General features: G+C 42.7%; 1 protein-coding gene across 1 annotated transcript in view; it reads right to left on the bottom strand.

Moving 5' to 3' along the window:
- rerg (RAS-like, estrogen-regulated, growth inhibitor) overlaps positions 1–25,837 on the bottom strand; it is a 79,284-nt gene extending 53,447 nt beyond the window's left edge. The window contains exon 1 of the mRNA XM_034074842.2: positions 25,709–25,837. Within this exon, the coding sequence (XP_033930733.1) occupies positions 25,709–25,769 (61 nt within the window). The 5' untranslated portion in view covers positions 25,770–25,837. The remainder of the gene's footprint in view (positions 1–25,708) is intronic.
- Between the last annotated feature and the right edge of the window lie 1,172 nt (positions 25,838–27,009).

Genomic DNA, 27,009 nt, shown 5'->3' with positions numbered 1-27,009 from the left:
AAACAACGGGCCACGCTCCTGCTCAAAGATCTGTCTCATCACAGTGCATCCTAAGGGACGACCTGACAGGTCAGTGAGACTCTACGCTATCCTTGATGACCAGAGCAATCGATCACTCGCCAGATCAGAGTTCTTTGACCTCTTTGGCGTTGAAGGCACAGATACTCCCTACACACTACAGACATGCGCTGCATGGTCTCACTGAGATTTCTGGAAGGAGAGCCACAAGCTTCATTGCACAACCTTTAGATGGAAGTCTCAGCATTAATCTCCCGACTCATAGAATGCAACTACATCCTGAAAGACAGGTCAGAGATATCTACACCAGAGGTGGCTGAATGTCACACTCACCTCCACTCCATTGCTCAGCATATTCCACAACTTGTCCAGAGGCTCAGATCCTTCTTCTCCTTGGGAGGGACGTCCTACAAGTCCACAAGGTGAGAGACCAGCACAATGGACCCAATGAGGCACCATATGCCCAACGCTTGGATCTTGGCTGGGTCATCATTGGTGAAGCCGTCTAGGCTCAGCTCACAAACCCAAAGATGCAAGTGTGTTCCGCACTCACATCCTCGAGAACGGGCATCACTCTCACTTCATGCCCTGTCTGAACCATCTTTCTCTGAAAGAGAAACTTGCTGAGAATAAACATGGGGTCCGCAGTTCTTTTGATGTGGAAAGTTCACAGCTCGCTAGTGGTTCAGCTTGGCGCACCGAAGACGACTCACTGGGTAGTAAGATCTTCCAACGTACAGAGGACAATGTGGAAACATCTTATGACCTCATAGAGCCAGACTCTGACGCAGAAGTTCGAACTCAATTCACAGAATGCAGCAACAGAAACCGAGGCTCTCAGCAATTTGAGAGGTCTTCAACTTGGCTTCATCCCTCAACTCTTCAGAGTCGCTCAAAGTGGCAAAAGAGCCATCACAACATTAAGCAAGGATACCTGGTGCTTCTTCGCGCTACTCAGGTGAAAATAAACCAGCACTGGCCCATGGCACTGGTTACAAAAACTTTTCCTGTAGGCGATGGTAAGGTCAGGAAGTTGGAAGGAGGGGCCTCAAAGACCTTCATCCATCCCATCACAGAGGTGGTGGCGCTTATGTCCCGCTAGGGGTCACACGGACTGTTACTTACCTCCCAGTAGTTTGTTCTCCAATAAATGTTCAATACCAGGCGGGGAGTGTCACGTTACATGTAAGTTTCGTTTTGTTGTTGTTTTAGCACCTCCTAAAGGCAACTGGCGTGATTGCAGCCTTTTCATGCTATTTTTGGATGTAGGTGTTTTCATTGGTCAGTAGATGTCACATTGCATGGTCACATGACTGTGTTGAAAGGTCAGCGGCCATGTTTTTCCAGCAGAACAGCTAGAGTGCCACATGTTATTGTACCTCCTCAAACATCCGGCTCCACCTGCTCATGTGGACCTTGGAGAGGCCTTGTTTGTGAGTTGATGATTCATCTATGTTTATGGATTTCATTTATGTTTGTATTTTATAGCATGTCATTGTATTGATTGCAATGCTTTGTGCTTTTTACTTTCAGTTTCACAAGATTTCAACAATAAACTGTTTAACTATCTGGCGATGTGTACATCATTGCTACGTGCCCAGGGGACAGAATACTAGGTCTTGTAACAGTTTGTTCCTTCAGCCAGATGTCCTTGGACTTTAACGTTCTCCCCTTCCCCAGCACTTATCTACTGATGGCTGGTGGAGGAACTCTCCGCCGTGTTAACCTGAACTGTTGCCATGTCATTTCTCAGATATCTGGCAGGCTGACAAAATCAATCCTGTTACTGCCTAGAGCTTGGCAGCGCTCACATTCTCAACAACTTCATATTTCCCCAAAAATGTGGTGGCTGAAGCCTGAGCAAAATAATCTGTTTTGATTTGATCAAATTCTGCAGCACATATTTCACAGAACTGCTCTGCTCTGAGGATGGACTGCCAGGTTTTCAGATTTATGTCAAACACATCATTTGCTGGATGTCTTTGCCAACACCGCTTTTGTCCAAAGTGACCGAATCACATTAGCAACAGAATGTTGGACTAATTGCAAACAAAGCCAGAGCAATTAGCGGCACCAAAACCCTGTCCTCAGCCGGAGCCATGTTACTCCTTCAACATCTCCATTGAGACCCCCCCATCAGACGGACCCCCGCGGCTCTCTCAGACACAAAAACACCTCCACTGGCTGACAGGCTCCCAGTGCTGAGCAGCTGCAGCAGGTGCTGGGCCCATTGTGGCCACGTCTCCACGGGTCATGTCACACAGGCTGTGAGCAGATAAGACTGGAGGGAAATGGTTAGACTGATTGTCTATTGGTCAATTAAGGGTGGCAGGGCTGACACTCCTGCAATCCCAATCATCAACATATATTTGAAGGAAAAGTTGTTCTTGTTATTGCTGTGGTGTGAATCATTTCAGTTTTAACTTGTCATATAAACCAGTGATTCTCAAACTTTTTTCAATCATGTACCCCCTTTGAAAAGAAATTCAGCCAAGTACCCCCTGATCAGCGCAAAAACAATTTGTTAGGGAAGAAATGCCTATAAAGAGGTACAGTACAGTGCTGTACCATCAGTGTCTGATTTATTAAAACAACAACATTGTAACTGAGAAACACTTAAATGCTACATTTCAAATGTTTACAATCCATCACTAAATTTATGGCAAACCAATTTCAACATCATGCAATAACACTAAGACGACATTAGTTGCATTGAACTGATCTTTTTACTAAGTTGTACTTACAATGTAGTGAGAACCATGGGCTTGTGCTTCACTGAGGAGCTTTGTCATTCTGACAGGGAGGCAAACTGCAGTTATTACACTTCGCATTTTGAAATATGTGTAACTCTGTTCATATAAAACCCACACTGCTCAAACTTCGTTACTTTCCCTAAAATTGGTATATATATTTTTTTCATTAACATACAAATAAATGCGCGTACCCCAATTTGAGAACCACTGATATAAACCATACATTCATTCAGTCTTTGTCTGTATGCTAAAGGCTTTACTTTTTCTCCATCCAATGGCCGTATGTATAACCAAAACTACCGGACCTGGAGAGGTCAATGGTATGTTGCCAGATGGGGTTGTTGTCATCCAGTTAGGCAGCTTGAGGATGGATAATGTATGCCAAAATGGTCTTGAGTGGGTCGACAAAATGTTGAATTGTATCAAAATAGCGATGTTTTTTCTTATTTGTTCATTATTCCTATTCTTTACGTGGTAGAAATGGTGGTTTTAACCAACGTGGCAACACTGCACTTGACAATGCTAGTCAGACCAGCTGTTAGCTTGGATAGCTGATGGTTGTTCCTTATTTATACTTTCGGAGCTAAATGTTCTCAGTGACATCATGAATGACACTATTTCAATCAAGCTGATTCACGATATGTAAGACATTTTTAATAATTAATCAGTCACATGGCCTCATTCACGAACAGTCTGATTCGACTGTACAGAGTTAGTCTAGCATCTGATTCACATATGCTCATGTTGTGAAGGTTACTCCTGAGTTAGCAGGACCACTGTTCTTGTCTTGTTTTATGGGAATAGAAGAAGGGGAATCATTAACCAGACAAGCTGTTTTGAAGGGTTTTATTGCGTTTCTGTCAGTAAAAATGCAGACGACTGCTGTCCTGCTGTTTTGTTGGCCGACTAGAAGCTACATATTCACAATGGGGCTTTGACCGTTGTAAAGGACTCTTGAAATAACATTTAACAAGAGTTTTCCACCATTCAATTAATGGCATGAATATGTTATTTAATTTCCATTCAATGCAAAACAAAGTGGACATGTTAAATGACTATGAAAATCATTTCAAACAAGTTCCCTCATTTACTACCAAAGATGCTGAGAAAAGGCTTGTTTCATTTTCTGCAAATCCAAACAGTAAAAGAACAGTGAGAAAATGGAGGACATTTTAGTGGAGCGGCTTTGCAGAGCCAAAGCTTTTATTTGTATTTGTTAAAACGTTAGCATTAACACCGAACATCAACAGAGCTTTAGCATTTTGACATATAAAACACAAAACTGGACTAAATCCTTTCTACTAAAGGATAATTAAACGTCGCCTTTGACACACGCCAACGTTCTCTCCGATTAGCTGTTAGTAGTTATTATTATGACAGTTCAGAACCCCATCCCTGTTATGTATTCAAGATAGTGTGATAAGTGATATAAAAGCTTCACTAGCAAAGCACTGGCTCTTACTATCATAATGGTTCAGGTATTGTGCGATCATGTTTCCGATGAGGGGGAGTGATAATGTCTGGAATATGTTGATAATGTTTGCACAATATAGAAATTGATAACATTAAGAAACTGTATGTCCTTTTGGTGCCAAAGGAGGGCATGAATGATTAATCCTGGTGTACAACAGCTGCAGTTATGTAAGCATCTTCTATTGATGTGATGTATGAACAATAAATAAAAAGTTCAAAAAAAAAAGCGTCACCAGCATTCATCTTAAATACACTGTTCCATTAGAGTACACACACACACACACACACACACACACACACACACACACACACACACACACACACACACACACACACACACACACACACACACACACACACACACACACACACACAATGCTGACACAAAAACAAAAGTGTCAACCCTGATGCAACAGATTAGCTACAAAAGCACGCAACCCACTTCCTGAACACGAGCTCAGGCCCCTGTTCCCAGTCTCTGAGCTTTCCCAGAGTTCCTTTCACCACCAGTCTCTCCCTTGGGCCCGTCTGCATCCCTGACCACCAACACCAAGCCTCTCTGGAACTGACGGCTAGACATAAAGCTACTTTTTCACAATGCACAAATGTATGTACGTCTGTGGAACAGGGACTTCTGGGAGTCCCCACTGTGCCAGGGGAAATACTCAATTTGTCTCCTGCCAAATATAAATGAAATCAAATCAGACATCTTATCATCTCTGGCCTGTCCAGATCAGATTACAGCTTCCCAATCAGGCTCCACTTGTATTTATTCTAGGATACAACCCATACCCTTTAAGAAGGGATGTGGGAAATCTAAAGTGAGCATAGTAACAATAACACACAAGGCAACAGTAAACATGTCCCACAATTCATGGCAGCACTGTCAGGAACACATATTTGACTTTGTGTGAGCTGGGGTTAGGGATATTTAGTTGTGTGCAAGGACTGGCTTAAAGTGAGTTTATCTGCTCAAAATAGGGTAGAATTGTCCTGCTAACGTAGCTTACTACTGACTGTAGGTCCGATCATACATCCATACAAACAGTATTTCCCCACTTTGTTCAAGTCAGTACTGGTTGCTATGTAAGTTAAGAGTAAGATTAGTGTGGACAGAAAGAGTGTCACACAGGCTTACTCCGGTGCTACACATTTCATTCAACATTTGTTCTGAACAACATTCATGTCCACATTCGCTAAACGCTGCAAACTTCTACAATATCCATATAAACAGATTCTTACACCCTTACGTGCTCTCGCAAGACGCACTTTTCATGTAGCAATAATCAAAGCTATTGGCGATCATCTGGAACTTATTACCAACAACACTGGCAATAAACAACATTGCTCTCTTAACGCTAACTAAAATGTACAATTTCTTCCCATGAACACAAAGAAAATGTAACAAAGGCCTATTATTTTTCATTATTAAACTGTTTCTACTTATATATTCTGCATAATATGACTGTATGCCACATTAGAAGGTCTGTTTTGCTAGGCTCCAGCAGCCCCACACATGCAGCGAAGGCCTGAAGGTTTGCTGTAAGACGGCAAGCGTTTCAGAAAGTGATCAGGAGAGTAAATGGGCCTCTTCAGTGGGGATCAGCTCAGCTCTAGCGGCCTGCTACAGTAGGTCCAGAAGGTATCTGCACAGCCCCCCACCTTCAAATACAATACACTGCAGTTTGCCATATATTGTCCTATAATCATTGTCCTAAGTGTTTTACATTTTTAGCTTTTAAGGCTCCTTTGTATGTTTAAATGAAAATGTGCTGTAAATACTTGTCTTTATCTTTTTTAATACTTAATAGTTTCTTTAAAATACCTATTTTTATTATCGTTATATATTTGACCTTTGTAACTTATTTTCTTAGGTTGTTTATGTTCGCACCACCAGACACCAAAACAAATTCCTTGTTGAACTTACCTGCCAATAAACTGGATTCTGATTCTGATTTCCATGTCGATGGAACTGTGCCCGTTAAACTTTAGATTTTGGGGACCGTTTAACTTCGGTCTGAATAATTTGAATCGTGGTATCAACTGATAACATCCATTCAATGGGCGGATAACATGCAAAATGGTTTATCATTTGCATACCCAAGACATTCTTACAAGATGATCCTTCTAAAAACGAGTCAGCTTTAAGCATCAAGAGGTTAACCCATTAAGCTAATGTCAGCAATAATTAGCTAGCTAGCTACAGCCGCTAAAATAGCATTTGTGCCGTTTGGCTAAATTGATACTCCGTTGCTAAAAATGATGTGTTGTCGACTGTTGAAAATATGATCAGAAAATATCAGGTGTGAGTAACATGTCCTTAACCTAAGGCAGGGGTGCCCAACCTTTTTTGAACCGAGAGCTACTTTTAAAGTTGCCAGTCTGCCGAGATCTACCAGTCCAAATAGAGAGGCGTAGCCATTACTGACAGCCTACTGCCAGGTAAATACACACTACTTGTATAAAACTGACCTTTAATACTCCATAAAATACTGCAGATCCTTTATTTTACCTCTTTCTAATCTACACACATACAAGTATTTAACTGAAGTTACACAGCAGTGTTGTTGATACAGAGTTGGAGTTTATTCACACGTCACATACTACAGTGGGTAATGTTTAAGAAACATTGAACAGTGCTGCCACATATGACACAGGAAAAAAAGAAAAGACTCTGAACCCTTTCTTTGCCATTATATAAAAAAGTGTTGCTACAAAAGTATAAATGAGGCTTACTAATAAGACAACTCAGATCTGAAGCTACACAGGAATCTGCTGCCAAAGTGCAATAAAAAAGACAAAATTAATAGAATCAAACCATTTTTTTGTTGCATTTTAGTCGAGTATAAAAATAAATGCCTTTTAAAATAGGATGCAAGCAACACTAGTTTCTTAAACTGAATTGATAATAGACTATAATCAATTTAAGTTTGCATTTTTATACCATTTTGTACAATAATTATAATGAATAAGTTCAAACAAATTAAAACTTACAGCTGATTAATAATGGTATCTAACTTGAGTTTTTATTATATCAAAAACCTGTTGAAATGCTTCTGTTATTTTTACTGTCCCCAAAAGCGCGTCGGCAGCCTCCAAGAAAGCTTCTTTCACAACTTTGCCGTCTTTGAAAGACTTCATGTGTTTCGCAAGAACGTGACTGACACGATAAGATGCTATGGTAGCAGCCTTGCTCTTGTTGTTGGGCCTGGTGAAAATGGACTGCTGTGCATTTAGCTGTCCTCTCAGGCCCCTCCCCTTTTGGAGCGTAGGGCAGAGGGAATTCCGTCTCGTAGCGTTTGTGCACTGTTTTGAAATGCCGCTCCTAAATTACCCTTCTTCGATAAAGCCACGCTCGCATTGCAGATGAGACAGATGGACTTTGAATTGGAATAGATACAAAAATGATCATCCTCCCACTCGGAGTGAAAATTATATATTTTGGGCTTTTTTGCTTCTGCCATAATTGCGGTCTTATTTGTGTGCAGACTGTCACTCCTGTTGACACAGAGAACGTCAGCGAAATAGTGCCCACTGTCCACCAGCCACGCCCCCACACATGGGGTCACGCCGGCCAATCACAAAGCTTTGGTGCGTTCAAGTGCATTATTCTGGCACGGGAAGATTATGTTATAGGACATTAACGATAAAACAGAATATTGTTGTTCTATTTTTAGACACATCTCGCGATCGACTGGGAATCTCGCTGCGATCGACCGGTCGATCGCGATCGACTGGTTGGGCACCCCTGACCTAAGGGATAGTATTGTTCCTAAATTCCAAGAAGCCTCATCATATCTCTTGTTCTCTATATCCCGTAACAGCTGGCCAATTATCTGCACACGGCTCGTCACTTTTCTTCTCCATGCCTGAAACTTATTAGCAGTGGCATTCTCTCCTGGAGGCCAAGGGAAGCCCCCCTTCCCCTGTTTTTTCGGATTGTAGTTATAATTTTAATAAATAATAAAAACACTTTGTTTAGTTTCGGAAATTCTTTGTTGCTGCCGGTCCATCTCTCCCCCATTCTCATTGAGTATTTTACAAAGAGTGAAACAGCGCCCCTCTAGATGTTATGGTGAAACAGTAGATTGCACTCTCTGCTGCGAGAGGAGGCCAGCCGAAATTGGCTTCCCTTGGTGAAAAAAAATGGAGGGATTGACCAATCAGCGAATCGGACGTAAAACGTTAAAGGTCTCTTGATTTAGTTTGTGAATGAATGCTTATTACGGCCGTTACGGCCCGTCCACACTACAGCTTCGACAGCTTCAAAAACGGTTTCCAACGCGTCTGCCCATTCACTTTGAATGGGGTGACGTCACTTTTCGCCGAACTGCATTGTGGGAAGCAGAGCGGAGCTTTCCTGGCGTTTCAGGCTGCAAAAGTTGAGCAATGTTCAACTTTTGAAGCTTCTGAAGCTTTCGGTGGAAGCGTCAGCCAATCAAATCATATGCCAGTACAAGCTCTAGCCAATCAAACCGCTGCTTGTGTGTCAGGGGCGGGAGATTCATGTGATTGGTTGTTGGTCAAGTTTCAGACACGCCCAGCTCCAAGCTTTTTTTGAAGCTGTAGTGTGGACGGGCCGTTAGAGTTTGGGCTGGAGAGTGCGTGCGGACCTGTCGGTTAGATAACAGGCGTGTGTAAGTCCTGCATCTGATACAAATGTGTGTAAAATGATACCGGGTGCTGTAATCACTCCTCTGGTTACGTTATTACATTGACCACCACACCCCCGACCCAAAAGAAAGGACGTATTATTGGCTTCCCCTAATTGTTTCCCCACGCCACCCTACTGCTCATTAGAGGAGGCATATAATGAGGGTACACTGTTCCTCTGAGATAATAAAGCTGTGTTCCATTTTCTGCCATGCTTATTAGCTTTGGGATCATTCATACTTAGGCCTGTCTTCGTAAACATTACATTATGTTTTGCAGATGGACAACCCCTGAACGTTTTTTTATGGATCATGTACTTTCCAATTTCCATCTCATATACCATCTCTTTGAAAATAAACCAAATACATATCTTGTTGAGCTGCTTTGATCATTAATATAAATGTGTTAATCTCTCATAATATTAGTATGAGCACTGTTCAGTCTTTCGTTGGCAGACAGCTTACCATTTAAATTAAGTTGTGTATTAAACAAATTCTGTGTATCACAAGATGGCATGTTGGCCGCTCAATTTGTTATTCCGCCTCAAGCCAAGTTCTCATAATAAATACATCTGCAATCCAGCCATTAGACAGTGTTTACTCTGCTGAGCTAATATTGTTTCGTCGATCATGTGTAATGCTGAGGGATTTGCACACATCGTGAGCGATGTAATTACATTTGCTGGTAAGGTCAGTAAAACGGACCAAAACAATATTTGAATTGATTGATAGAATGCCCTGTAATAAGAATCCCAATTGCCTTCTATACACAGTACATATACATGTATTCGGACATGCTGATGCTTACACTAAATCCTCCTGTTCAGTGTGTTGGGGATTCAAAGCCCTAACTAGAGGCACAGGAAATGTGGACAGGAAATGAGAAGGAAAGAAAGTGAGACATGTTTAATGGATGGAATGCAGCTCAAAGGGGAAGTCAGGGTCTGGAACTACGAGTGTAATAATGCTTTGAATGGCTTTCTATTGTCTTCACAATGATTCAATATTAACCCGTGCTCCAACAGGAATTCACTCACCTAATACAATATGTTTGTCTTTGGATAAACTCCATCTGTGGGAAATGTCTAGGACCTTTTGAAAACATCATATATACATATCATGGAAAGCTATTTAATCGTGAGGTAACTTAATAAAAACGTTTTCCAGCACTTTGAAATTAAGCCATTTGGAGAACACTTACAGAGTCTCAACAATCCCAAAGGACTCATTTCAAATGACAAAACAGTTCACTGAATATAATAATATAGAAAATCACGACAATACAGTATATGCCAAACATAGTCAACCTGCAGCGAAAAAGAGAACCAACACACAGAAATACAACTAACCACGAGAGCTGTGACAGACCCACTGTGAAACAAACACTGATATGTGCCATGCTGCTCGTGTTGCTGACTCATTACTTCAGACTTGGAGTTGTTGTCTACTTTCGGAGAGTGCTTTATATAACACTGGAACCTTTAAATACACCTCTGCCTGAGTACACTTCCCATTCTGAATGTGATTGTTCAGAACAAACATGTCACTGTGTGTATCGAGATCACTTTGAATGACAGTAAAGGTCAGATGCTCTGGACTAGGGATGCCAGTGATTATTCGATTATTCGAATATTCGTTACAGTCTCCATAATCGAATATTATTTTTAAAAATCGATTTTATTTATATATTTTTATTTAATTATTTATATATTTTTTTTTATTATTTATGTTTTTTTTTTTTTTCCTGTCTTAGTTTCAACCAAAATATATATAAATATATATATGCTAATAATAGTAATAGTATTAATAATTGTAAATGGCCATTGGTCACACCACCAGTTTGTTTTATTTACAGAGGTTACAGAGAAAGACGCAGCACAGCTGGCCATTACCAACTTCACTTCAAGGCCACGTCGTTGTGATGACATGCTTGTTTGTTGTTTGTACTGTTAAACATGTTCTAGTAAAGAAAACAACGGAATTCCTTTTGTCTGATTTTTTATTTTTTTTTCTCTCCCGTGGGGGGGGGGGTCGAATAATCGATTATTATTCGCCAGGGCTGCCGAATAATCGATTTTGATCATGGTCAGTTTCTGGCAACCCTACTCTGGACGAGCTCCATGAGCAGACAATGGCAGAGAGAGAGAGAGAGAGAGAGAATTAGGCAGATACCCACTGATCATCAACACTCAAAAGAGAGCACTAACATTCTTTAACCACCTTAGATCCAGCCCCCGAGACACCCTCCACTCCAAAGCCCTCCAGAGCCAAGAGCTGACCCCAGAAAAGAGTCCCCTATGGCAGCTGGTGCTGAGGCTAGCTGCCCCCTCTCAGAGCCACTCTGACCAGTCTCTCAGCAGCACTACTCTCCAAACACCAATCGCAGTCAAACGCATTATAGCACAATGTAAAGACAACTATTTACAACATTGGGAAGACGAGACGAGAAGCCAAAGCAGATTAGAATGTTACCTGGCTCTAAACAGAGAGTACGAGCTTGCAGAATATCTCTCTACTGTCAGAGATAGAAAGCAGAGACAGATCCTAACCAAGTACAGGCTCAGTGACCACAGACTGGCAATCGAAACAGGAACACTCAAAAGATCCTGGCAACCAAAAGAGAACAGAATATGTGGTCACTGTACGACAGGTGAGACCGAGACAGAGATGCACTTCCTCCTGAAGTGCCAAACATTCAACGAAGTAAGGAGCGTTTACTGGAACAAGTTGAACTCTGTAATCCCAGGTTTCAAGGAGGTTGATGACCTCTCAAGACTGAGAGTACTCCTAGGAGAAGGAGACAAGGCACACCTTGCTGCCCAATATGTATACACATGCCACAACCTGAGGGACAGTGAATGACACACACACACACACACACACACACACACACACACACACACACACACACACACACACACACACACACACACACACACACACACACACACACACACACACACACACACACACACACACACACACACACACACACACACACACACACACACACACACACACACACACACACACACACACACACACACACCACACACACACACACACACACACACACGTGTTGAAATGTAATTATATCACTGTATATATATCATCAATAATATGTAAACATTTGAAATGTATGTTAATGTTGTTAATTATTTTGTATTGTGATGCTTTGGCAACATTGTTTAATTTAACTTTCATGCCAATAAAGCCCCTTTGAATTGAATTGAATTGAGAGAGAGAGAGAGAGAGAGAGATAGAGAGAGAGAGAGAGAGAGAGAGAGAGAGAGAGAGAGAGAGAGAGAGAGAGAGAGAGAGAGAGAGAGGCTCCTCTGGGGCCTGTGGCTCAGTACAATAGGACACCATAGGGTTGCCAGAAACTGACCATGATCAAAATCGATTATTCGGCAGCCCTGGCGAATAATAATCGATTATTCGACCGGCTTTGTTCATCTTTAGTCGCACCACGTGTGAGGGAGAGGGGGGGCGGGGGCGGTGTGGAGCGTGCTGCAGCAGGCTTCCTCCAAGTTTACAGTAAAACAAACTGGTGGTGTGACCAATGACCATTTACAATTATTAATACTATTACTATTATTAGCATATATATATTTATATATATTTTGGTTGAAACTAAGCCAGAAAAAAAAAAAAACATAAAAAAAATATATATAAATAAAATCGATTTTTAAAAATAATATTCGATTATGGAGACTGTAGCGAATATTCGAATAATCGAATAATCGCTGGTATCCCTACACCAGAGAGGATTTGATTGCACTTCTCTGAAGATTCAAAAGGACAGAAACTTGCAGTTGCGGGGTAAGAACAGGAAGGGCATGAGGATGCATCCCTTTCATTTAGCCTCTAACAATAGCACCACAGCACTATCCACCCAGAGCCACATGTGAGGCAGAGACTCTGAGGCAACCACACCTTGCAGAGATCCTCCTCACCGTGATTACACACATGATGGTAATGCTCTATAAAAAGAGCAGCTGGGAGAAAGTACTTTCTTACCCTCTGTACGCCTGGGATAGAACACAGAATCTCTGCTGGACTCCAGTGCTATGTGAGATGATGTTCACTCACTGATGATATTCACTGTGTTATGCTTGTCACAGTTACAACTGATAGGTAGCTAACGTAAGGTTGGATGGGGGGAAGCGGCAGTAAAGTCACACACTGTTGTCTCTCATTGGTAATGAAAGAAACGTCAACGTCTTTGACATCTAAAGGATCTTTGGTGTTTCTATGGCGAGGCCAGCCCGGTGTTTCATCCTCAGTCTTGACTCATGCTTGATTTCAAAGTGTGTTGTAATGTGGACAGAAAGTGAGTCTCCGTAGGCTTACACACGACTGAGCTAACATGCACCACCGTTGGTGTTTGTTCCCCGTATTACGAAGAAGACACTCATCCTACTGATCTGAGAGCAAATTCAAATGAATATTCCTCCAATATTCCCGTTACACACAAAAATAGGATTTTATTTATTTTCCCTCATTCCTTCAACCATTTGTTTTAAATCGTTGGCTTTGTTATATTCACATAATCAAAGAGCTGTTACGGTTCAAGTCTCAGCCTGATGTGTCAAAGTAGTTGTGTGGGCTTTCCTTTTGGACATGCATCCCTGCTGGTTTGTGCTGGCCCTCAGACTCAACTACGGTGAATACCCCCTACCTGATATCATGTTCATATCCCAAAGATTCCTCTTAAAGAAACCTAACTGGCACTTCCTTATGTCCTAGTCAAAATAAGGCCTACTTCAGCAAGAAGCCATTATGCAGAATATGCTTTTAACATGACCCACTTCAAATTCTGAATGTTGTCATATTCACATTGATAGTTGAATTTAAGTGTGCATGTAAATCATAGAATCTCTTCTTCTTTAAATACTGTCCAGTTGATATGAAGGATTGCATGGAGAGTAAATACAAATGAAAGTGTGGACATGATTAACAGTTATATCACTGCCTTGGAAAACAAAAGGGGTTTTAGTTTGGGGGGAACCGTTTGGAATACATGACATATTGGTGAGTGGCCATGATAATTAAACATTAACCTGCAGCTCGGCTGATAGCGCGCCTTCAGACGTACACATGAAAGTACTTAATGGACCTATCATGACAGTTCAAAAGCGCCGCTAATCTCCACAGAGTTGGTTTGTTAAAAGCAAAGAGGAAAGTAACCAGCGATGACTCACACGTGACGAACACACGAGAACAGACAATACAAGACGGATATTTAGAGGTCGTAGGTGTGCTCTATATATAATTCGACAGAAGAAAAAGCACACAGCCATTTCCCTTTTCAGGGTCTGCTGTGTGTGTCAAGGGAAGTCTGATTAATTGCTGATATGTATTCAGACTGAAGGCGCAGAATCAGAAACTCCAATCTAGAAATAACCCTTTCTCCCGTTCAGCCTGGAGCGTGTGCGCCTGCCAGGTGAATCGAAACTGGGGGAAGTTTAGAAAGTCATACAGGCAGTCTTTAAAAAGCTCAAACGTTGAAGGACAGCCTGTTTCTTTCTCATGACAACAGGAAGCTCTGGGCATTGAGGAGAAAGATGAGTGTCGGCACGCCGAAGACATGTTGCTTCTCTGACAGCTTAAGGTAGCTTCTCTCTTCGGCATCCCACCCTGAACATACTTTACCAAAACAGTTTATGTTCATGTGTGTTGCATTTATATCAAAACTACAGCGTCCTGACAGCAACACCACATACACCTTAACAAAGGTGGACACATTACTCAGATCTTGAAGTAAAAGTATTCATATTGCAGTTTCAAAATCTTATTTAAGAAGTAAGTACAAGTCCTGCAGTCAAAAGTTAAAAGTAAAACAAACATATATATTACCATGCTTAGTGTCCACTTTAAGAATAACATATCACTAGATTATAATTATTGCTAGATTATAATTATTAATCCAATAATGTCCACAATCCATTTAATTGTTGTAGTTGGTAAAAGTGGTGCTTACTTGAATCACTTGTTATACTGCGAGTATCCTATTCATCCTAGTATCCTAAGTCATTAGCATATTCAATATGCTCCATGGATAACTTTGTTTTATTTGTTTTATTATTTTCTCCTTATAGCATTGTGAAGCACCTTGAGATGACGTTGTTTTTAAAGTGTGCTATAAATGAAATGTATTATTATATTATAGTTGAATTAAGAAGAAAATGATTATGAATCCCCTAGGGGTGATTCAGTGTATCTCTGTTAGGTTAATATATATTCTGTATACACACACAGTACAAGTACACACATGCACAGGACCTATACACATTAAGTCTGTATACACATATGCATAACTACATGCCTTTTTGTATGGATAGGGGTCAGAGCGAACCAATCTTTTACGGTGTCAGGGAGCGCAGTATTTCTTTTAAATAATATGGACAATCAGTGTAACCATGGTGTCAAATACAAGTAGTGGAGTAAAACATACGGTATTGTCCAAGTATTATTTACATTATTTACAGCCACATAATTCATACCTGACTAAAAACCCTGTTCAATTTCACAACCTACCATCACACACCTGGTTGTGCTGTAGCTGTGTCATTTCATCCTCACATAAAACATTTAAGAAAATTACATTTTGCAAACATAGCAAAAACTAAATACATGATATGCAAAAAGTGCAAAAGAGCAAGATCAGCATACACAAGTATCTATGACATGGCGACACACAGCAGCAACAGGCCCTGACCTCTGAATGACCCAACACGTCAAAGCAATCAAAAGAACAAAGCCTTGCAGTAAGTCTTATGTAGCATACTCAAGTCGATCGCATCACTGCAGTGGCCCTGAACGCCACTTGTGAACCTTTTTGCATCTCTTATCTAAAAGAGAGACGCTGATTAGACTCAGCCTCAGCATAACGCGTGTGATGAGTCATAGCTCATGGCTGCTCACCAGCTCAAACATGCACGATGTAACCAGGGGACGCAAACAGCCAGACGTCTGCCCAGCTGTGGGCTCTGTGAGCTGTCAGAGGCCAGCGGCGAGCCTCTGCTTCCTGCTGATGTTGGGGGGTGCACAGCCAGCTCCACACACAAACCCTGATGGATGTTATTTCATTACTTTACAGGACTTCCATTTCCTCCGACAGGCATCCCAGGAAGTTGATTGTGGAAGCCGCATGATGACGGCAACAGTGATTAAAGTGTAAACGATTGGCAGGGCCATCTTTCAGCAGGAAGCCTATTTCAAAGACATTAACATGAGCTCACAATGTCAAGATGTCAAAACCATTTAGAGACCCGCTGCTATCTTCTACAATGTCTGCTTGGTTGACTTGGTACAAACACAACTTCATTTCTCTTTTGAAACCTTTTGTTGTTGTATTTATTCTTTAAATGTCATTCTAACTAGAAAAGTGCAGTCGAGTGCAGACTTTCCTCTCCTGAACAGAGAAGAGGGGAGTCTCACGTCCCGTGTCGCCCCTAGACTCACGATGGCAGTGAAGATACACACACTAGAAGATATGCATCTACTATATCTTGTGCCCAACTTGGGTCATGACTTGCAGATCTACAGATGCTTCTGTTCAAAATGAGAAACTTCCTATGCCAGTTTTTGAGAGAAAACTAAGTTGAAATGTGGCCTCGAACAGATAAGCATCCTTTCTTTGTTTCCATGGAGAAGAGAGCGCATGTGAACGCCTGGAGAAAAGGCGTCTTTTGTTGAGTATATTTCTAGTATTGATTTACCTATTAAGCACTGATGACGTCAGTATAGAAAAGTAAAGTAGTGGCATGTTGTTGTCGGTGTCTGTCTATCGGATGTTAACATGTCGAACAGAAACGGTTCTAATTAAGACCAGAAACGGCGTTTGTTGGAGCAGATCGGCCGGTTGGAGACTCAGTGCTGCTGCCAGTGAGTGTTTTACTTCAATCTCCGCCCTCCTCACTCTACAGCTGTCGTGGTGAGTGGTGACATTCATTCATACCAAGTGAGAGAGCAAGAATCCTCCAGTTGATACATGGCATTTGAAAAATGGAGAAAAAAGGTGTGTATTTTCAAATGCCTTTTAATCAAAGTGTCTAACAACACATGCAATACACTAGCTTGAAATGCTGTCCTGATATCAAGTTAGTTCCTTCCAAAGTTCTGGAGCCAGGATAGCAAACAGTCGTGTTTTTAGAACAGTACTACCCGGGTCACAAACAATGGAGAATAATCCCCCCTTTTTTTCCTTTTATTAACGTTTAAAGGTGGGGTAGGTAAGTTTCAGAAACCGGCTCGAGATACACTTTTTGTTATATTCATTGGAATGCTCTTAACATCCCGATAGCAATGAATATCTGAAGTGCTTTGACAAAAAATCCATAAAAAAACGTCATCTGTGGAAGCCGTGGTACTGTAAAAAGTACAACAGACAGGGCGGCAATCCAATCCGATTGGATTGCCGCCCTGTCTGTCAGCCTTCCATCTCGTGCACGCACACATGTATCTCGTGCCCTCATTGGGCGTGCTGTCATTGGGCGTGCTGTCATTGGGCGTGCTGTCATTGGGCGTGCCGTCATTGGGCGTGCATCGCAGCAGTACTTCAATGACTCGCCAGAAACAGGCGGCCACTTCCACCAGTCTGCTGACGTCATGTGCACGTTCATGTGTGTTGGAGGAGGTGCTCTGTAAGGAAGTCTGAAGGAAGGGGCGGATTCTTTTCGGCTGTGTACTATCACATTTTAGTGCACTCGAGCCGGTTTCTGAAACTTACCTACCCCACCTTTAAGTTATAAATAAATGATAAGTGCATGGACCGTTGTGGCTAAATGGTCGTCTACCAATCAAAGGGTCAGTGGCAGTCAACATGTTAAAGTGTGAATGGTATACTTAACATTTACATTTGTCTGGTAGATATGTGTATGGTATTACACTGAATATAAGTCTGTGTTTTAAAAGCAACAGACATGAAAAGTAAAAATGATTGCCAAGCAAGCTTTAAAAGAAATGTTGTGTTTGGTGTTACCTCACTCATCGCAGACAAATCAGCCAGAAAGCCTTTGGACTAAAACTCATTTTCAGAATAATAAATGTCCTGTTCCATTCTGACTGCCGGGATGAAGCTGTGACTCCTCAACACAACTACATGCAAATAAGGAGTGTGAGGTAAAGGGAGAGCGATGTGTTTCCCTGCCGCCGAGGGTTAGACAGAGGAGACATGACTGGAATATCTCATGTGACGAATGAAAAACATCCAACGGTTGGCTTTCATATGGAAGGAATATGATCCTCCCTGTATTTTCCTCCACTATGAAAACAAAATTAATTACAGCTAGAAAAGTTTGTTTGACGAGTATTCTGTAATAAGTGGAACGTTGAGTAACAGACAACAATATGTGACTCAACAGTCTTTGCTGTGTTTGTTCTTTGCTCTATGTGTTTGTGTTGTCTCCTGGGTTCTGTAGTGCCCGGAGTGTGTCTTTTTATTTCCTCCCAAACCCCATCCCCTCAGGAAGCCTTTGCCTCCTGTCAGGTCATCATTGTAAATAAGAATTTGTTCTTAATTGATTTTCCTGGATAAATAAAGGTTCTACTACTACTACTACTACTACTACTAACAGTAAACAAATACACACACTCGAGCACACTATTCAGTGTGTAAATGTGTGTGCTCTCAGTGTTGTTGCAGCACATTGTATTCATTGGATGAACGTCAGATAGCGACTCACATTGTACGTGTTAAAATAAATGATAGGTAGATGCAGTAGATCGATGGTCTTAACTGCTATAAGACATGCTAAATTGCTGAGTGGAGCTAAGAGAGTATATTGAATGGTCATCTCTAGGTTTGTTTCCATGAGCTACACCTCTCACAATGTATTTTGGTCCATTGCTCAAATAAATATTAAGTGGTGCACTTTTACATTTCAACAACATTCTGTTCTGCTTGTCATGGCAACACAGCTCTTTCTATTTACATGTCATCAAAGCTAACCTGCAACTCGACACAAGGAAAGAGTGGCTTCGAGCTCCAGCATGCAGAGTAAATCACCTGCTGCCATGTTTTCCCTCATATATTAAATTACATTATTACATTCCATGTTAGACCCTTTTATCCAAAGCAACTTACATACTCAACACTGAGGACAATCCCCACAGGAGCAGTTTGGGGTGAAGCGTCTCAGGGACACAACGACATGCTGACTGCAGCGGGACTCACATGTGTTATTCTCTGATTCGAAGATCAGCGCATTAACTCACTGTGTCACACGCCTCCCTATGTGCTGTCAAAATTATCGCGTTAACGGCGGTAATTAATTTCTTGAATTAATTGCGTTAAAATATTTAACGCATTTAACGCATGTGCAGAATGGCAGCGCCAGGGTATGGCTGGGGTAGGCTACACCCATACCAAGAAATGGCTTAGCCCCACCATGAAAAATGATGTTAAAGTAAGCAAAATAAAGTCTGCCAACTCGCGGAGTAAATTGCACAGACAGCAGTTAGTAAGATTGATTTCAGTAGCCACGGTTTTGAAAACATTTGTCACGTAGTGATCGTCTTCTCAATAGAACATCTTTGATAACGGCGTGGCGTTGTTGCAGGAAGTCCCGACGGAGAATACTTTTGCTGTAGTACAGGGCAGAGCCATATAATAGTAATAATATGGCTCTGGTACAGGGGTGCACATAACTGGTACGCAGGTTATGTGCGTAATCTGAAATGCGTACCGTCACTTGTGTCACAAAGTGCATTTGCGTACCGACATACTTGTGAAGCTTTTCCAGAAGGCGGTTAGATCACCGGACGACAGAGTCGGTCTCCGTGTGCACAGACAGGGCTGCTGTTAACGTCGGTCTGTACAACGGAACTGTGCCAAAACTACGCCAACCGGCTGCGGAGGGAGACTCCCCCCCTCACTGGAGAACTGCGCTAAAACAGCTGATCACAACGTTCACACTCTGTGGTCACGAAGTACTCCACTAGCCCCCCCCCCCCCCCCCCTCTGTCGACTTTCCTGAAGTACTCCCCCGTTGATAGAAATCAACACGTAATGAATTAAGACCCCACGGTTTGATGATTGATAGGTGTGTGGGTTGTCTTTCATTTTGACATGCAGAAAAATGTTATAATAAACAAATAGATACTGTATGTTAAATGGATATATCCGCCTTCTTTCATTTATCTTTCCATTCCCACAACAATATACATAAATAAATGGCATATTTTGGACATAGTTCGAATGGTGATTAATCATGATTAATTAATTTTTAAGCTGTGATTAATCTGATTAAATTTTTTAATCGTTTGACAGCCCTAATATATATAAAAGTAAAACAAATTGTACTCATTATGTATCCCAAACAAAGACATCCCAAAAAGTGTTTAACAGATATATATATATGCATCAATATTAGTGACAAATATAAATATTACAGACATGATCATAGAGCATAGAAAATATACTCCTTAAAATCTCACAAGGGATTACCTTTAGTACTGGGATCCACTGTGTGTGTGTGTGTGTGTGCGTGTGCGTGTGCGTGTGCGTGTGCGTGTGCGTGCGTGTGTGTGCGTGCGCGCGTGCGTGCGTGCGTGCGTGTGTGTGTGTGTGTGTTTCAAAATATAACATCCTACTGTGAGTTTTACAAATAAATAATTAAGTAAATATATATTATTCATATTTATTACACAGCTTAGTTGAATACTCAATTCTTATTGGTCAATTTGGACATTCCAGAGATATGATTGATGATTTCCGCTAACAGGCAGCTGCTAAGGACGATGCTCTGATCAGTCAGCATGTTGTTAAAAAGTGGATACAAGTGTCTAACAATTGACATGAAATAGCAAACAACATTCCTGTACCAAACCACTTAAGTTTGAACAACTCGACTGGTCAGTTTAACCCCAGATGGCTCCATTTAGCCCTCGACTCGGATCAATGTACCCCTTGGTTAGTGCCCTTTGTGATAGACACAACGGTTGTTGTTGTTGTTGTCATTTGAATCTTCCTAAATGTTCATTGCCTAGAGGACAGCATAAGTCAAATGTGTTCATCTTACCCCCGTCTCCAATATTGTGCATGCAGTGGGAGAATACGGATTGAGTCCCAATGCCCATTCAAGAGAAGGCTGATTCATTAGCATGTGTGGGCTTCCACTGAAGGGCTATGTTTAGCTGAGAGCTGTTCATGTGTTGAAGGGATTTCATGGGAGACATGTAGCATCAGAGGAGAACAATAACTACCATCTTATCGTGCATTATAAAGAGCATGACTCAACTGTCCTCTTCAAAGCCCTGGTAACTCCTGGGATCTGAAGTATCTTTTATGAATAACAGCCTAATTTTTTTTTTTCAAAACGTGAACTTTTACTGAAAGCTGCAAACCGGTTTCCTGGCCCTGATATAGTGACGTTCCTATGTGAATGCTCTGATTAACGAATGTGTTCAGTGATTAATCCTAGCCTAAAGCATATATGCTTGTCTCTCTCATTGCAGAATGTCCCCCCCTTGCACTGATTTGATGCCTTGTTTATATGATTTGCACTGTCAATGGTCCGTGTACTGTGCTGCCGTGGTCAGCAGTTCAGAGTATACGGCCTTCTTGGAGACCCTGGAAAGAGTCCTGTATGGGGCTCCTGAAGGGGACTCTTTAATCTTGCTGGGAGACTTCAACGCACATGTGGGCAATGATGGAGACACTTGGAGTGGCGTGATTGGGAGGAACGGCCCCCCTGATCTGAACCGGAGTGGTGGTTTGTTACTGGACTTCTGTGCTAGTCATGGATTGGCCATAACAAACACCATGTTTGAACATAAGGATGCTCATAAGTCTACGTGGTACCAGAGCACCCTAGGCAGAAGGTCCATGATTGATTTCGTTATCGTATCATCGGACCTGAGGCCGTATGTTTTGGACACTCGGGTAAAGAGAGGGGCCGAGTTGTCAACTGATCACCATCTGGTGGTGAGTTGGGTCGAGTGGCGGGGGAAGCCTCTGGATAGACCTGGTAAGCCCAAACGTGTAGTTCGGGTGAACTGGGAACATCTGGAGGAGGCCCAAGTTCAGGAGGCCTTCAACTCGCACCTCCGGCGGAGCTTTTCGGGCATTCCTGTGGAGGTTGAGGACATTGAACCAGAGTGGTCGGTGTTCAAAGCCTCTATTGCCGAAGCCGCGGCGGGGAGCTGTGGTCTCAAGGTCTTAGGTGCATCAAGGGGCGGTAACCCTCGAACCTCCTGGTGGACACCGGTGGTCAGGGAAGCCGTCCGACTGAAGAAGGAGGCCTTCAGGGATTTGTTATCCCGGGGGACTCCCGAGGCAGTTGCAAGGTACCGACAGGCCCGAAGGGCAGCAGCCTCATCCGTGGCCGAGGCAAAGCAGCGGGTGTGGGAGAAGTTCGGAGAAGACATGGAGAAAGACTTTCGGGCGGCACCAAAGTTGTTCTGGAAAACTGTCCGACACCTCAGGAGGGGGAAGCAGGGAACCATCCAAGCTGTGTACAGTAAGGATGGGACGTTGTTGACCTCAACTGATAGAGTGTTAGGGCGTTGGAAGGAACACTTTGAGGAACTCCTGAACCCGACAACTCCGCCCTCTATGTTAGAGGCAGAGCTGGAGTATGACGGGGGATCAACACCAATCTCCCGGGGGGAGGTCACTGAGGTCGTCAAACAACTCCACAGTGGCAAAGCCCCGGGGGTGGATGAGATCCGCCCGGAAATGCTGAAGGCTCTGGGTGTTGAGGGACTATCATGGTTGACACGTCTCATCAACGTTGCGATCAGAGGGTGTGTGCCAATTACAGAGGCATCACACTACTCAGCCTCCCCGGGAAAGTTTACTCTAAGGTACTCGAAAGGAGGGTCAGGCCGATTGTCGAACCTCAGATTGAGGAGGAACAATGCGGATTCCGTCCTGGTCGTGGAACGACGGATCAGCTTTTTACTCTCGCAAGGATCCTGGAGGGGGCCTGGGAGTACGCTTATCCGGTCTACATGTGTTTTGTAGACTTGGAGAAGGCGTATGACCGGGTTCCCAGGGAGTTACTGTGGGAGGTGCTGCGGGAGTATGGGGTGAGGGGGTCTCTACTCAGGGCCATCCAATCTCTGTACTCCCAAAGCGAGAGCTGTGTCCGGGTCCTCGGCAGTAAGTCGGACCCATTTCCGGTGAGGGTTGGCCTCCGCCAGGGCTGCGCTTTGTCACCAATCCTGTTTGTAATATACATGGTTCGGATTTCGAGGCGTAGTCGTGGGGGAGGGGGTCTGCAGTTCGGTGGACTAAGGATTGCACCACTGCTTTTTGCAGATGATGTGGTTCTGATGGCTTCATCGGTCTGCGACCTTCAGCACTCACTGGATCGGTTCACAACCGAGTGTGAAGCGGCTGGGATGAGGATCAGCACCTCCAAATCTGAGGCCATGGTTCTCAGCAGGAAACCGATGGACTGTCCACTCCAAGTAGGGAATGAGTCCTTACCCCAAGTGAAGGAGTTCAAGTATCTCGGGGTCTTGTTCTTGAGTGAGGGAACAATGGAGCGTGAGATGGGCCGGAGAATCGGAGCAGCGGGAGCGGTACTGCAGTCGCTTTACCGCACCGTTGTGACGAAAAGGGAGGTGAGCCAGAAGGCAAAGCTCTCTGTCTACCGGGCCATTTTCGTTCCTACCCTCACCTATGGTCATGAAGGATGGGTCATGACCGAAAGAACGAGATCGCGGATACAAGCGGCCGAGATGGGTTTTCTCCGCAGGGTGGCTGGTGTCTCCCTTAGGGATAAGGTGAGAAGTTCGGTCATCAGGGAGGGACTCGGAGTTGAGCCGCTCCTCCTTCGCGTCGAAAGGAGCCAGTTGAGGTGGTTCAGGCACCTAGTTAGGATGCCACCTGGGCGCCTCCCTAGGGAGGTGTTCCAGGCACGTCCAGCTGGGAAGAGACCAAGGGGTAGACCTAGGACCAGGTGGAGGGATTATATCTCTTCGCTGGCCTGGGAGCGCCTTGGGATCCCCCAGTCAGAGCTGGTTGATGTGGCCAGGAAAAAGAAAGTTTGGGGCTCTCTGCTGGAACTGCTACCCCCGCGACCCGACCGCGGATAAGCGGGAGAAGATGGATGGATGGTCCGTGTGAAAGGGACTTGGTATTAAAAACTATTTAACAGCAAGCATGAGTTTGTGCTGGATATGTTCTTGCAAGTTCCCAAATGTGATTATGATCACTAGAGTGAAGAAACAGAGGTATACAGTAAAGCCAAAAGACATCGCTAAGCGGTTGATCAATAACAACAGAGCCGGCCAGCTAACCAATCAGAGCAGACTGGGCTCTGGTTTCAGACAGAGGGTGAAAAGAGGTGCTGCAGCACAGGCAGTATGAGAAAAATAAAGAGCTTTTTGAACATTAAAGCATGGAGACAGGTCCCAGTAGAAACACTACATACTGATATACACCTGAACATCAGCAGGAGAGGACTCTTTAAAGTAGAGACACTACATAAGGATATGGACAGAAAATGAGCAGAATATGTCCTCTTTAAATAATGATCACAAGTACGCAGCCACTGAGCAGAAGTCCCAGTAATAACGTTGGGATATGGAGAGATTGAAACCATGGAAACGGATCAGGGCAGGTTTGACAGGGCTAATAGCAGACTATAGTTCAGGAAGAAAGTTGCAGATGGGAGCTTTAATGTCCCAGTTTCCTGTACAGGGTTAAACACACCTTCAGCCTCACATGTTTTACAACCACACTCCTTTCAGCTGAAGGTTGTGAACTCTGCAGTCATTATGTTACAGTTCAGTACTTGAGTTAACCTCCTCAGGTATTTTAGTTTAGTTTATTTATGTATAGTGTCGTGGACAGTCCCCATCGATGAACTGTCACAAAAACAGTAAATGGAGCAGCTTTAGCCGACATGGCTAATTTCCAGCCGTTGTCCCCGGCCAGATGGTAATAGACACCCTTAAAATTACAATATATCAACAGCATTAGTTATAAGAAAATATATAAAATAAAATAAAAAGGAGGAAAGAGGATAAAAGAGAACAATAAACAACACACGTTACTATATACAGTACATGTCACATATAGCACATCACAGACACGAGGGGCAACATCCATGATCACAACATGTAACACTCACGCCATACTTAACACAGACTAGTGTGTGCAGGTGTAGTTCTCAGTGAACCATGTTTGTAAGTGAGCTGTGAAGGTGGTGTGTGTATGTATGTCTTTAATTTTAATGAACTTCTTTGACATGGGAGAGCTTTCTAAGCATGAGTTCCAACCGCTGATGGTTACGCAGAAGCAATCTGTCTTCATTTGATTTTCTGAAGCTCGGAAACATATGTTCTGTGTAATTGTGTCGGTGACTGGAGAAAATATAGCAGGCTCCAGCTCAGCTAACGCAGCTCACAGAGGAACGCTGAAATGATAATGAAGACACAACTGACTTATCTGTGGGAGTGAAGGTATTTGAGCCAGACCAAAAACAACCTCCTAGTAGTGCTGCACACACAGACTGAGCACGAGGAGGAACTATGGTGTGTGTAAAAACACTGACAGGATGTTGGGGGAAAACATTAGAAAGCAGAGGTCATGCTGAGACCCACGGGGACAACATACAACGAGCAGAAACATCAAAACGCACCCATAAACCTGCAGACACTTCAGCCGTGTTTAAGGCTTTTAAATGTTTCCTGGAAACTGATTCAAGGACATTTCAGGCATCAAAGTAAAGAGAACAATCCATCCGCTAGTTCTGGGCAATTTAAATAACAGAAGAACAGCAAATGAGGGTCAATTGTTTATTATGACCTACGCACACTTTACAATATTTGAATACTTTATCATCACTTTACCTGACTTGCCCACCCCGGCTCTGCCGAAGACGGCCAGCTTCACCTCCGGACTTTTGGCCATGACAGCAGCTGGAGAGAGTTCAGCGAACCAATCAGAGAGCTCCAAGGTCAGCCATCCATCTCACAGGGTCTGAGGAAACATATAGGACACGTTTATATGTACTGTATGTGGCTTGATTGTTTAACTGTCATATTATTTAGAATGCTGCGTGTGTTACTGGCTCACAGTCTGTATATCCGTAGGGGAGAAGGGGGTAAGTTGAGCCAGTGGGTAAGGCAATTCAAAGTGCTTTACAAAAAACGAAAGACATTTAAGAAAATGGCATTTAAAATCAGTCATAAAATCAGGGTAAGTTGAACCACCCCCTGTAACCAGGCAACGCCTTATAGTTGTAATCATGTGACCAGAAATTATGCAAGCTCCTCCCATTTCTCATTGCCTGTGAAAGAGAGATGCTCATTGTGGTCTGGTAAGTAAACATTTTTACAAAAAAACATTTTTTGCTTGTCAAAGTAAATGTTCTAGATGTCAGCTATATCGGCTGTCATGTCAAAAAAAAGTATCCAGGTTTAAACGCATATATTGTATATATTGATGTGTTGGCAGCATATTAAACCATCATTAAGCTAAAGATGACTCTGAATTTTAATGCTAAGCTATTTTTTCTAAAATGGTGGCTATGGGGTAAAGTGAACCATGGGCCTTGGGGTAAGTTGAGCCAGTTTTCCAATGGAGAAATGAATTAAAGTAGGCCAAGTTGATAATAAGAGCTCATTGTAGGCTACATTTGAAGTTGCATTTACCCTGTGTTTGATTGGTAAGATGTATGAAATTGTATCACCATTTGTATGATTACTTTCCTTTTAACATGTTAAAAAAAAAATCAATCAATTCAATCGAAATTTTATATTAAAAATATTTGAAAAACTAAACTTGTATTTGGTTTGTTATTTATTGTTTAAAGTTACCTTTAAGATTTGTTGTAGGTATGCCCATGTTTGAACAGTGGTTACATTTACCCCCTGACCTGGATCAACTTGCCCCTAACCCGGGGCAAGTTGAGCCACAAGACCACTTTTTCTTTAGAAGTAATATTTTCACTGCCCTTGATCAAATATGAATTCCTACCATTGCCATTGATAGGAGACATCCTGAATTATAGGTGTGTGTTTTCATTTTTACTATGTGTCATTTCTCCTTGCTTAGAGGACAGCATAACTAAAACATGGCTCAACTCACCCCACTCTCCCCAGAGTAAAGCTGGCTTCCGTAATCCAAGTTTGTTTTACCAAATATGTTT

This window comes from Pseudochaenichthys georgianus, chromosome 23 (assembly GCF_902827115.2).
Source record: "Pseudochaenichthys georgianus chromosome 23, fPseGeo1.2, whole genome shotgun sequence".
NCBI lineage: Eukaryota > Metazoa > Chordata > Actinopteri > Perciformes > Channichthyidae > Pseudochaenichthys > Pseudochaenichthys georgianus.
Note: the sequence above shows the minus strand (reverse complement) of the source record. Positions and strands in the feature narration are given on the sequence as shown.